This window comes from Camelus ferus, chromosome 1, assembly GCF_009834535.1.
Source record: "Camelus ferus isolate YT-003-E chromosome 1, BCGSAC_Cfer_1.0, whole genome shotgun sequence".
Classification (NCBI taxonomy): Eukaryota; Metazoa; Chordata; class Mammalia; order Artiodactyla; family Camelidae; genus Camelus; species Camelus ferus.
In genome coordinates, this window is record NC_045696.1 from 51,360,486 (window position 1) to 51,374,793 (window position 14,308).

Consider the following 14,308-nt stretch of genomic DNA (forward strand, 5'->3'; position numbering starts at 1 on the left):
TCCCACAAAAAACGAAAAGACTGTTCTTGAAAGAGAGGACATGATATTACTTCCTATTACACTAAAGGGTAAAAGTTACTGAGGACAAAATCCTAATTCTCCTAGCAGAGAATTTATGAAGATTAGAGCCTCACAACAGCTGAATGGGCACCTCCCAGAGTGCAGGCTCCCTGTGCTGGGAGGTGTTCAGGTATAGAGTCTATCACCCCATGTTATGGATACTATAGAAGGATCTCTATTTGAGGGGGTGAAGAGGGTAGATCAGATTAGGTGATCTTGAGGATTCCCCTAACTTTAAGAGCTCATGACTTTGTGATTCCCAAGCTGGGGATTTTGTAGAGTCCTAAACAAGAGGAATGCTGCCAGATGAGTTCACCAGGGATGTATGAGTTATACATGGGGAGCTGCCCCACCATTGCCATGCCTACCCTTATGCCCAGGGAAAAAAATCTTTCTCTTTGGATGCCTTTGAGGAACCCTCACAAGCTAGCTATTTAACTTGTCTAACACTAGCTGTGTGTGCAAGTAATAACCTCCTTTATAAAGATACATGAAGCATTTTCTAAGTACAAAATGATATACCAATGTTTAAACATAGTAAAACATTTAAATAGCCATCAAGGTAAATGGTCATCCAACATATATAGGGGAAAAGGCACTCTTAAACAGCATTAGTTGCCATTATAATCATAAGAAGAATTGCAATTAATAAGACTATTTTAATTTTTAAAACATGAATTTACTGAGGATATAGATAAGTAAATTGAATCAAGAAAAACTAAAGCCAATTATAAAACTAAGCAAAACACCAAAAAGTCAAATAATATATCATTTATTATTCAAAACAAAAAGATTTCTTGGATACATCCATTGATGTTAAATCTTAGAACAATCAGATAAGTTCTTACCATCAAACCTGTCGTATTTCAAATGCCTGTTGGCTTCTGGCACAAGAGGGATACTCGACACAGTGTCTTCATCACCACCTTCCCCATCACTTGCTAGTTCTTGCTTAAGTTTGGTGTCTAACCAGTCATTGACCAATTCCTGAGCTACCAATAAAACAAAAGCATCTATTTAATATTTCAGTTACTTCAGAAACTTTCTTCATTCACTGTTTTCATTCATTCAACAAATGTTAAGTGAGCACAGCATGTGTCAGATAGTGTTCTAGATGCTGGGAATACAGCAGTGACCAAAACAGGAAATATAAAACCTACCACCATGAAACTTATGTTCTAACTGGGGAAGAAAGACAATGAGCAAGTAAGTCAGAAAAACAGAGCAGGGGAAGGAGAAATGGTGTACAGGAGATGGAAGATGGGTGTTGACAGTTTTAAAGTTTTTTTCGTGGGAGGAGGTAATTAGGTTTATCTATTTAATTTTTTTAATGGAGGTACTGAGGCTTGAACCCGGGACCTCATACATGCTAAGCACACACTCTACCACTTGAGCCATACCCTCCCTCCTGATAGTTTTAAACTGGGTTATCAAAGGAGGCCTCACTGAGAAAATATTTTGAGCAAAAGAGGGAAGGAAGTGAGGAAGGGAGCTACGTGGCTACATAAGGGAATATTATTGCATACGCAGGGAAAACAAGAGCAGAGGCCCTAAGGTAGGAGAGTGTCTAGCGTACTGGAGAAACAGCATGGGGGCAGTATGGAAGGATGAATGAGATGAGGTGGAAGAGGTAATACTGGATCAGATTTGGAGCAGTGGTTCTAGATCAGGGGTGATTTTGCCCCCCAGTGGATGGCTGGCAATGTCTGGAGCCATTTCTGGTTATTACAACTGGGGGAGGTGATATTAGCATCTACTGGGTAGAGCACAAAGATGCTGCTAATAAACACCCTATAATGCACAGGACAGCCCCCACAACAAAAGTTATCTGGCCCAAAATAACAATAGTGCTGAGGTTGAAAATCCTTTCTTTGGGTAAGTCTTGACATTCTAGGTACTTTGGCTTTTATTCTGCGTGCAATGGGAAGCCATGGGGGCGGAGGGTTACAAGCAAAGAGGTGATGTATTTTAAGAGCATCAACTCCAACTACTATGTTAAAATAGACTACAGAGGAACAAACACAGAAGCAGGAGACTCCAGTTGGGAGACAAATATCCAGGAGAGAGGCGATAGTGACCTGGACCCAGAGTGGAGGTACTAAAAATGGTCAGATTCTAGAAAGTAATGTTTTGAGGTAGAGTTGACATGATCTGCTGATGGATTGGACACAGGATATGAGAAAAAGAAATCTATAAGGTTTTTGGCCTAAGCAACTGCAAGGATGGAGGTGCCATTTACTGAGACAGGGAAGGCCAAGGGAATAGCAAGTTTGGACAGAAGATCAGTTCAGTTTCAAACGAGTTAGGATGAGATGCTTATGAGACATCCAAATAGGGATGTCAAATAGGTATTGGCTATATCATCTGGACTTCAAGGGAGAGCTGAAGAAATAAATGTGGGTATGGTCAGCATACAGATCATATTCAAATCCAAAGGGGATATTTAAAGTGGATGAGATCCCCAAAGGAGGAAGGTGGATAGAGAATTGGTTCAAGGATTAAGCCCTGAGGAGCTCTGGTATTCAGGGGTGAAGAGAGAAGGCAGAACCAGGAAAGTAGATTAGGAAAGAGAAACCACTGAGGCAGGAGGAAAATCAGAGAGTATGATATCCTGGAAACCAATTTCCACTTGGATTTCTTTTTTAGTGACATTCAGAAAATCTTCTTAAATATATAGTTACGAGAGAAAATGTCTTGTTAGCATCACTCTCATCATTATAATCACTGTCAAACAGCTCTTACAGACAGGGCATGGGGGTTTCAACAAAGAAAAATGTCTATTTCAGCATTACCTTCATCACTGTTATCATCATTATTGCACAGCTCTAAGGCAATGGAGTGTCTCCATATAGTAAATAACGACAAAAGACATTTAATATAGATGGGAATGCATGATACAACAGAGAAAAACTGAATCAAAGTGATAGAAACTAAGTGTAAAAAAGTATACTAGCAACAGACTCTACTGGCTTTCAGAGGAAGGTAGAGAAAGAGGGGCAGATATTTACTGTGTAACCCTGTGTACAACAGTTTAGATATTTATGTGTAGAATAATTTATTTGTAGAATAATTCAGATCTACTGTATGCCATTCATATTAAATAGAGGTGTACTGTGAAGTTTCCAAAAAAAACAAAGAAAGGGAATGTCCTGTGGAGGGTTCAACTGTAGGAACATTGTTCGATCAGAGGCTCGAAGCCTACCCTAAATCAGACTTTCTCAAAGCATGTTCCTCAGCACACTAGCTCTTACTGAATATCAATAGATAGTTAATGAGAGGAGAAAGAAGGATATAAACCTTTGAAAACCTTGTTCCATTCAGACACTAGTACTTTCTAAAGTAGATCACTAGTTTCTTAGAATATTAATACGTATTTCAAGATAAAAAGGGTTTAAGTCTAGGAAGCTTAGGAAATGGGGTAAGTAAGCTTTTTTTTTTTAAACTGCAGGACTTCTTGTAACCTTAAGCAGCTGAAGTATATTATATATTCCTATTGGTGGGGTGGGAGATGGGGTGGGCTAGACACAGCCTTGCCAATTTCTGAATCAATCTCCTTTCTCCATCTCCAGTGCTACCAACCACCTGAGACCAAGTGCCATTTCTGCCCACACAGACCACTGCAACAGTCTCCCACCGATCTTCCTTTCCTTCTTTTTCCCCTATAATCCATTCTTCATATATTTAAAAAACTATTACACTTCTGCTTAAAACCCTTCAATGATGTCTAACCATACTCAGAATAAAATCTAAATTCTTTCCCCAGGCCTACAAGCCCCCGTGTGCCATGTCTAGGCTCACTCCTGTAAGCTCATCTCCAGTGGGAAGCTCCAGCAACACTGGTCTTCCGTCAGTTCCTCAAGCACACCAAGCTTCGACTTTAACTCTTTTTGCCACCTTTCCCACTGCCTGGGATGCTTTTCCTCCATCACAGCTCACCTGACTCCTTTCTGTTATTCAGGTCCAAACTCGGATGACTTACGACTGCCTGCTCCTTCGTTTTTCATTTTCTTTATTCCCACTCTAGAATGTATACTTCATGAAGGCAAGGACTTGGTCTCCTGCTCATCATACCCTGTTCCTTCAGTGCCTAAAACAGTACCTGGCACAGACTAATAATTTAATATATATGCTGAATAAATGAAGAAATAATCTGAATAACTGGAGACATAAATAATCCAAATGGAAAATGGCTTCTGACTTTCCTCCAACCTCAGGGGCCTCTCCTTTCCAGGCTTCTTTGCTGGTCCCTTCTGATCTCTTCATCCCTAAATGGTGGAGTTCCTTAGGGCATCAGTAACTAAAATACTCAATTCCAGAGGAGCAAATGCTTTAGGGACGCAGAGAGGTGAGGTCAGCTTTAGACTCTCTTCATAAGGAACAAAGGTGATTTATAAACTAGTGGTCAAATTAACTGTATGATACTAGATCAAGTTAACACACTGCCCTCTGTGCCACAGGACTAATATCTATACTAACTAGTTAACTATGTTATGTCAAAACTGCCTCTGGATGTGGTTCTATTTCAAGAGACAAAATGGGCCTTGAATACAGCTGTACTTATGATACTGGAGTTAATTCCAGAGTAAATTAGCTTCAGGAAGTAGAAAGAAACAAAAATTAAGAACAAGAGAAAAAAACGCTTTCATTCTGTACTCTGGAATACATTATGATTTACGCTTTAGTAAGCTGTACTCCAAAGACTTGCTAACATCGTAGCGAAAAACGTATTCTCCCTACCTTCTGCGTAGACTTCATCGTAATCCTCTATTTGCTCAGGTGTTTCCAAATCTACGATTTGGTCCCAAAGCCTTCTGGATAAATCTGAATTTCCAGCAGAAAATGCTTTCGAAACTGCAAATTCTGACGCTTTCTCAACTCTCTTCAATATGACAGGAAAAAAGAAAAAAGCCACTAAGACAACTTTCTTCAGGGTTAGAGAATTTTTCCCTTATTCAAGAATCTACTTTTCTACCAACCACCAAGACACGTTCAGTTTTTCATTTTTAAAGGAACTCTGATGTTGAAACATCCATCCCTAAACAATTTCATTCATTAAACATGAAATTAATTATAGTATTTAACCAACTTTTAACAGGTGTCCACAATGTTTATATTTAAACAAAAAGCTATTTAAGCTTTAGATAACTTCTGTTTAGAGCATTAGTAATGGGTTCCTGACACCCTGGATATTTTATTTTAAAAAAATATATAATATTAGTTTCCATGCCACTAGGACTTGCATATGAATGTGAACCAGAGGCAGGTAGCTACACTTCCTCAAATTACTACCCCTGAAAGGAATTTCCCATTGTGTATTAGGCAAACTGTAGGCTCAATAAAATTAGGATAAACAGAGTCATCGAACGTAGTCATCCAGAATATTTTAACTCAACAGTGAGAATATAGTAGAAACATGGCCAAATTCATGGCTGGGGAAGGGATTGGCAAAGGTGGGAAAACTCTTGGCATTCTGGTTTACCTGCGCAGTATTTAAAAATGTATTTTACAAGTAACCTCCCTGGCTTTGCCACTCCCCACAAATCAGCTTTTCTCCAGGCCTGCTGTGTTCACAGTTTTCCAACTCAGGTAATGACAACTCTATTCTTTCAGTTGCTCAGGATGAAAACCTTGGAGTCCTTCTTGAATCTACTCTCTGTTACTCCACATATAATCTGTCAGGAAATCTGTTGACTCTAATTTCAAAATATATCCAGAAGCTGACCCCTTCTTGTTACCTCCACTGCCATCACCCTGGTCCAAGGCACCACCCTTCCTGACAGGTTTTCTGGAATAGCCTCGTACCACAGCAGCCAGAGAAACCCCTTTAAAATGAAAGCCGTCTCATGTTAACTCCACTTAAACAGAGTTCCCTATCTCCCTCAGAATAAAAACTGAAGTTCTTCCACAGTGCTTCATGGTCCTGCACCATCAGGCCTCATGTGGGCTCTCCAACTTCGCCTGCTGCTCCTCCCGCTGCCCACTCCTCTTTGGCCACACTGAACTCCTTGTTCATTCCTCCTCAAAGATGACAAGTGTGGTTCCACCTCAGGCCTCTGTGCTTTCCTCCCCTCTGCTGACTGCTCTCCCCCTCACCTTCTCAAGTCTTTACTCATATGTCACCTTCGCAGGAAGGCCTTCTCTGACTATCCCATAGGGAAGTGTAAGCATCCTCCTCCTGGCTCTCCCCTGTTCCCCTCCTCGGTTCTGACTTCCACTACAGCACTTATGACCTTATAATGTATTTTATTGGTTATTGTCTCCCTTAATGAGAACGTAAGCAGGGATTTTTGTCTTCTTCATAAGTGAAACCCCTAGCACCTAGAACAGTGCTCGGCAACAGATGCCCCATAAATATTTGTTAAAGAATGAATACGTAAAAGATTTATTTTAAAAAAGCTGCACTTTCCCGTAATTTATATTGTTGCCTGATCTATTTTGAGAATGATTTTTCCTCTTGTCCTCTGTGGAAAGACTGGGAGTACAACTGTCAAGACTTGCCAAGGGCTTTATCTTTTAAACTCTCAAAGGTTTCATATATTAAGTTTGAATCAGACAGAAGCAGAGGAATAAAGTTGTAAAATCAAGGGTAACTTGAAAAATACGTAGAAAATAGAACATATGTGAAAAGCTACAAATGAGAAGAAGGCATGATACAATCAGGGTCAGGAAAATTTCATTCATTCTTTATGAAGTCACTCAGATTTATTCTCTCTCGGTCTCTGATGTGCCCAAATCTATGCTGGTGGTATATGTCCTTTATTGGATGGTCACAGTATGCTAGGTACACAGTCCTTCCCTTTAAGGTTCTTAAATTCTAAGGCAAAAAAAAAAATGACATATGTTGTATGTGTTTGTATGTATGTACATATATATATATATAAAAATATCTATTTGTAACTAATGTACAGATAATCAACTCTAATTTTTTAAATCAATCCCCACAAACAAAAAATTAACAACAAAAACAAGATTGTAGACTTAGCTCCTCAGGATATGGGTGAAAGAAATGACTTCACATGATACATCATCTCACCTGAGTTGGAATTTGTGCAGATTTTAACAAAGGAGGTAGAGAGCTTGGAGACATGAGAAGGAAGGTTGATCTGGATCCTAGTGAAGGACAGAGACTGGTACAGATAAGTCAGGGAGTAACAAAAAATGTCTGCTTGGCTCTAATAGAGCAAGTGCTTGGGATATCACTTAAAATGAAGATTTGGGGAAAAAATACTAGATGATAGTAAGGATTAGAAATAATCTCTATTTCCTTGTTTTAAAATATTATATCCTTACAATATTTTTTTCAATTTAAATACACAGGAGACAGGAGAGGGCTCACGTGTCTATTTAAGAACTTATTCTTTAGATAAGTTGACTGAGGGTCGTTCTATTCCCAGGTCTGTGGGCACTAAGCGGAAAACAAAAGTAAAAGTTCTGTTTTCAAAGTTCACTTTAGTTTTGGTTTCATATACCATGTGTGCAGCAAACAACTCAAGAATGGTCTTAAAGCAATATAAGATGATTTTTTAAAAAACTGAGTATCTTCAAAATTTATTACTCAGTAACTATGCTATACAGAAGTATATAATTTATAAAGGAGCTTTCCTGGCATTCCTGTGACCTTAGAAACGCTTACTACGTGCTCCTCATGTCCCCCAGCACACATCATGACCCACTGGGGGCCTTTGGAACCTGCTGCCGCCAGTGCAGAAAGAGTAGCTACACGCTCTCCTCCACCTCCTCAGGGCCAGCAGGTACAAACACGAGTTCCTTGGCACATCACTATATAATAGTTCTGTGAGCAATATATTTTTTGAAAGTACTCAATTCTTTCTTATTCACCCTGGATGTAAGCAAATGCTTGATGCTGTATCTGTGTATATGAATGCCAAAATAGCTCCAAGGAAAAGAGTATTAGAAGATGGGATTAAAGCCAGAAAAAGATATCACAAAAAAAGAAAATTACAGGCCAATATCACTGATGAACATGCGTGTAAAAATCCTCAACAATCCAATTTAAAGATGAGTGGAAGACTTGAACAACATTTTTCCAAAGAAGACACACAGATGGCCAACAGGCATATGTAAAGAGCTCAGTATCATTAACCATCAGAGATATGCAATTAAAACCACAATGAGGTATCACTCACACCTATCAGAATGGCTATCATCAAAAGGACCACAAATAATAAATGCTGGCAAGGACGTGGAGAAAAAGGAACCCTCGTATGCTGTTGGTGGGAATATAAATTGGTGTAGCCATTGTAGAAAACAGTAGGGAGATTTCTCAGAAAACTTAAAATAGAACTACCATATGATCCAGCAATTGCACTCCTAGATATGTATCTGAAAAAATGAAAACACTAAGTCAAAAAGGTACACACACTGCAATTTTCATAACAGCATTATGTGTAATTGCCAAGATATGGAAGCAACCTAACTGTCCATCAACAGAGGAATGGATAAAGATGTGTACATATATAATAGAATACTACTCAGTCACAAAGAAGAATGAAATTTTGCCATTTGCAAAACATGGATGAACTTGGAGGATATAATACTAAGTGAAATAAGTCAGGCAGAGAAAGATCAATACTGTATGACTCACTTAAATGTGGAATCTAAAAAATAAAACAAACTAGTAAATATACCAAAAAGGAAACAGACTCACAAATATAGAGAATGAAATAGTGGTTATCTGTGGGGAAAGGGAAGGGGAGAGGGGCAAGATAGGGGCAGGAGATTAAGAGGTATGAACCATTATGTATAAAATAAGCTACAAGGATATATTGTGCAACACAGGGAATAGATCCAGTATTTCAGAATAACTATAAATGGAGTATAACCTTTAGAAATTGTGAATCACTATGTTGTACACCTGTAACCTATGTAATGTTACATCAACTACATCTCAATTAAAAAAAAGAAGATGGGATTAGGTGGTTGAGGGGTTCACTGAGGGGGGCATCTCAAGCTGAGCTTTAAGGGAAGGATCTGGATTGGCCTCTGAGAGAGGCTGGGGATCAGCATGAATCAAAGTAAAAGGAAGACTTGTCTGTTAGAGGGGAAGGAGATTGGCCTGAGAGGAGTCATGCAGCGTATCAGTAAAAGGGCTGTTATAGGTAGACTGATGTTACAGGTAGATTGATAGAGGACCTTCAATGCCCATTTGGAATTTATGGAGTTTCCTCTGATGGCAGGCAGAATCACTGAAGGTTCAAGAGTAGAGAACTGACACAATGGAAATGTTTAGAAAGCTCAAAGTGGCAGAATACACTGGACCAGAAAGTCAAGTCAGTCTATCAAATCAGGATGAAGATGAATTGTAAATCACGGTAGACTACTGCATTTGGATGACCTGCCGCAAGACTTAGAGTTCTATCAAGATCTGCCTGAGTCTAAATAACTTCAACATCCCTGAGGATGACTCACCGACATTTCAGCCTCAAGGTTTTCTTGATCTCTTGTATGCCAACAGCCTTCCCCTCAACTGTGCTTCAGCAACCCACTGACATGGTCATCCTGATCCAGGTCCCCCAGAAAATTTTCCATCGTTCAAACCAGATGCTGATAACCTCCTCTCCAACATCAACCTCCTACCCATCTCCCTCTTTCATTCTTCCTAATCCACACATTAGCGGTGTACCTAATCAAGTCCTCTAGTCACCATATGCCTTCTCCTTCTCCCAACCTATGAGTCCTTTACAGGGTGCCTTTCCTTCACTACTCTGTGTGGATACTCAGTTACTTTCCTACATAAGCCTCAAATCTCTTGTTCCTTTGCCTCTCCAATGAAAACCTTCAAGCCTGGACCAATCTGATCTACCAGTTCTTGGTACCACAAAAAATTATGGTTATCTGCTTCAGCCAAGTACCCAGTGACCTTCCTTTTCTGTCCTGAAGAAAGCCCTTTCTCAACCTTCACCATGTTCCACATCCTTTCCATGTATGTCCCTCTCTTCCACTTGAGTGGTCTATTCAAGTGGATTTGGAAGTCTTAGGTCTAGAGGCTATAACTGTTTAGGGTAGACCTGGAGTTGGGATTTATTATGAAACAAAGTCAGAAAAGAAGAGAGAAGTGAACAGAAGAGAAGCAAGAGGAAAGAGTGTTAGAAGAAGACAATGGAGGAGAGGGTTTCTAGGATAAAAAAGTGATAGCTGTTATCAAACAAACTAAAAAGTTTGAGGGCAAAGAAGAGACCACTAGATTTGGTCAGGAAGTCATTTATGACAACTTTCTGTGGAGTGGTAAGAAATGGAAACCGAAGGAAAATAATTGTGGACACAAGAGGGTAATAACAAATACAAGGGCAAGGAGTCCAGGCTGTATATCCAAAGACACTGGAAAAGAAAAAGAAATAGTATGGCTATCAGAATGGACTGTGGATGAAATGAGGACTTGCTGATTTTTTTTAAGAAAGGAAAGTTTGAGAGTATAATGAAGAAAGAGCTACTGCAGAAGTTTTAGAGGAATGATAAAAGAAATGAGAAAAAGCTAACCAAGTCAAGCTGGCTGTCAACTGCATGAAAGAGGAAAATGGTGCAGACAAGTCAGAGCAGAATTTTTTCCTTGTTTTACCTAAATCTTCCACTCTGGAGGAGCCAGGAACTAAACGTACAGTTAAGCCTCACAGGGGCTTGGCACTGGGACTTTCAACACTGACATGCAAGCTAAGCCTAAAGGAGGCTGAGGAGTGGGCTTCCCAGAGGTAGCATCAAGGATGGTGGACCCATCTTACTGCCTTCTAAGTCAGGCTTTCTGCAGGAGCCAGGAAGCTTCCCTGGCCCCATCTAAATGAGAGCCCCCGACCATGTGCTTCCATTACATCCTTAATTCTCTCAACAGTTTAAACTAAGTTATTTAGCCCACACTGGACTATAAACTCTGGGAAGGCAGAAACTGTACCTGTCCCCTGCACTCTTTTACCTCCAGTGCCCAACACAGTGAGCTAAGACTTAGTAAGAACTTTATAAATAGTGGCTGGGTGAAAAAATGGTTAACAATGATTATATCCAGTCTAGGTTCCATCTGGCCTGATGCTCACAATGCCTGTCAATTTACATAAGTAACAGATCTTCAAAATACTATCAGGCTGAAGGATATTTCCTTAGGAAAATACTGCATGATTTTGAAACACGTGGTACACAAATGAATTGAGTATAGCAAGTTGCCAAAATGACACTCAGAGGTATGCACCTGAAGTGGTTTAACAGTACTTTCAACTTAAATGGTACTTGGACTCAAAAGTATACATCTCAGGCCTAGAAGAGGCCTCAGAGGTTATCTAACCCAATCCCCCCTTCACTAAGTGCTCAGATACTACTCCTCATTAGCCCTAACAAGTGACCGTTTAGAATCCATTTGAATACCTCCAGTGATAGAAAATACACCTCTGTAAGACTGCCTGCTCCATCCTAGGGTTGCTCTAGTCATTAGAAGATTCTTACTTGTGATGCATGTGTAACTTTTACCTATTGTATTGGTCCCACAGGTCAATGTAACTATAGTACAGTCTTTCCAGTTATCTGAGGAAGGCCACAATGTCTTCTCCTAAGGCTTGTCCTCCCCTCCTCCTTTAATCCTCTTCAGGTGATCCTCATGGCATTTGAGAGAGATGTCTACACCTGTTCTGTCACTCACACTTTCATAAGAATTACCATATCACGAAAAAATACTAAGTATAAAACTGAGGCAACTTATACAGTCACATGGGAATGAAAATAGCGAAGTATGTGCAAAATGGAGACCTCTTAGTATTCCTATTCCATCTGATTATGTTTGACTCTAAATTCTCTTTCTATCTTAATTACGAAATATCCTTACCTTAATCCAGTGTTCCACATTATCAGGATCAAACACAGGCTGTAGAAAATATACACAAAATATGAGTACACAGCAGTATATTTATCAACTTTGCCATTTTAATCTGGCCTTCTGATTAAAGCACATAGACAAGTGTCCTTTAGTCTTTCTCCAAAGCATTTCATTAGAAAGTTCAGCAAAAAAGAATACAGAATGCCAACGGGAGGAAGAAACATGAAGGCTTCTCTGGAACATCTTCTGACTGTTTTTATCTCTTACCTAGGCCTATCTTGAGATTCTGATTAAACTGGTCTGGGGTAGGGCCCATGCATCAGTATTTTTTAAAGCTCCCCAGGGTTGAGAGCCAAGATAGAGGAGTGCTGCATATAATAATCCTTATAAAAACCTAAGCATCACTGATTAATTAGCCAGATCTTTCAAGTGTTAGGGAAGTAAATCTGCTTGGAGAAAGGTATGCACCTGTCCTCAGGCTCATCTTCTCAGGAATAATCTGTATTTACTTACAGCAGGGAGACCATTTGGTTCAATAAGAACTGGGGGGTGGAGTGAGTGATAACCAATTTCCCACTGTTTTACAAAGCAGAAAATGAGGCAGAAATCACATAAATTTCCACTCAGGTCAGTCAAATATTAATCTGAAATTAGAAATCAGATTAGTAGGATACCTCTTTTCTTCACTTTCTGTAACTTTTAGATGTTTGCAGAATTCCCTCTAATAGTCACTTAACAAATAGAGGTATTTGCTTTGCTAATAATTCAGGTAGGTTTTTAAGTAAATAAGGGGTTATCTAAACTAGCAACTGACACGTGGAGGAGGGAAAGGTATTATACTCTCACTTACATAACACTTCCCTTCAAAGAACTAATTAACCCAGCTGTACTGCTGAATAATTTTGTCACTGCAACAAAGAAACAGCTGATCCTGTTAAAGCACAATCGAACTTCAAGGCTCTTGTGATTTTACCTTTTTATCCTCTAGGCAGTAACAATGAGCAGTAGCAGCAAAAAAAAATCGTCCATTTGGGGTCCCAAAAATTGTCCCCAATTTTTATCTTTCATCATCAAGTTTATACCCGTAACTCATTATGGATCCAGTCCATTATGGAACCTGGACAATAGGAGCAGACTGTTTCCAAGTCTCTCTAGTGGTCCAGTCTGCACCCTCCAGCATCTGGAACAAGATATTCCCCAAGTGGAGTATGTCCAGTGCATTATTTAGCTGGTATACTTAGAATAAACTGCAAGCACAATTGCCCAGGGAACTCAAAAAAGGTCATATGTGTGTACATATATATATTTAAGAAAGTGTAACTTAAGAGTGAAAACAGCTGTGAAGCTGCTCTGGCACTGAAAGGTGAGAAGCCACGCCATTTGGTACTCTCATTTACATTTAAAGCATTTATTTTTGTGTCTGTTAAAAAGGTAGTCTGTAGAAAGCACACATCGTGTGACTATGACTTTGCACATGTCATTTATATATGTTTCAAGTTTAAAGAACGGTTATCAGTTTTCCCTGTCTGTGGGTGCTAATGCATCAAAGGAGTGACAAATATAAAGAGGCTCTGTTTTTTCAGTGTTGCTTGGAAATGAAAATAGCAAGGTTAATCAAGTATTGATATTGTCATTAACTACTTGCATTCCTGAGTTCATTTTAGATACTTTATGTAAAACTAGAAGGGAAGAGATATGAGGCAGAGGACTTAACATGAAGATCTTAGCCATCCAATAAAGTACAGTGCCCTGTGATTTGCAAAACATAAAAAAGAAAAGAAAAGAAACCGTGTGGGAACTTCCCTAAAACCAGGAGTGGTTGGGAGATAGTTCTCGAATTCTCTTCACCAGGATGGGCATTACCAGGACTCTCCGGTTTTTGAGAAAAGCATTAGATAGAAAAAGTTCTTCCACAACGCTACCCAACAAAGCCGTAAGGTACCCAAACCCCAAAGTTTCTAGGCTCCCTTAGGGCGATGCTGGCTCTGTGTCGGTCAAGGCAGGGACGGGCCAGGTAAGGATGCCCCTTGGGGAAGGGGGAAGAGGGAAGAGGGAAGAAGAGCAGGTGGAGCCGCGGCTGGTCTCAGGGCTGGTCCCCTCCTTCCCTCCCCATCTCCACGAACTCCCGACAGGTATGGATCACCTTGGTGGGACTCGTCTTCCTTGTAAACTGTTTCCAGCGATTCAAACCCGTCCTCTTCCTAGAGGAGGACCTTTCCTGGGGCGCCAGCAGCATTTTCCAGGTTCAGGCTCGGACTTCAGGCAAAGCTGGAACAACCGCTCCTTTGCCTAGGATGCTTCCGGGACTCCCTGGGAGTTGTAGTTCCTCTGCCCACAAGGAAGGTGTATGTGGGGAGCCGCCGAACCACCACTCCCAGGAGGCTTTGCGCAGGCGGAACGAGTCCTCTTAGTTACCCATGGCAACAGCAGCGGTCT

General features: G+C 40.1%; 1 protein-coding gene across 3 annotated transcripts in view; it reads right to left on the reverse strand.

The window, feature by feature from the left end:
* Window positions 1-14,206, reverse strand: part of CCDC191 (coiled-coil domain containing 191) — an 82,252-nt gene extending 68,046 nt beyond the window's left edge. The window contains exons 1-4 of one of the 3 annotated variants that reach the window (XM_032479371.1): window positions 14,016-14,206; window positions 11,882-11,920; window positions 4,798-4,939; window positions 909-1,052 (exon numbers count right to left, since the gene is read on the reverse strand). In XM_032479371.1, coding sequence (XP_032335262.1) covers window positions 909-1,052; window positions 4,798-4,939; window positions 11,882-11,920; window positions 14,016-14,108 — 418 coding nt within the window. In that variant the 5' untranslated portion in view covers window positions 14,109-14,206. The remainder of the gene's footprint in view (window positions 1-908; window positions 1,053-4,797; window positions 4,940-11,881; window positions 11,921-14,015) is intronic. The other 2 variants (XM_006189987.3, XM_032479376.1) reach the window with 2 other exon arrangements.
* Window positions 14,207-14,308: the final 102 nt, after the last annotated feature.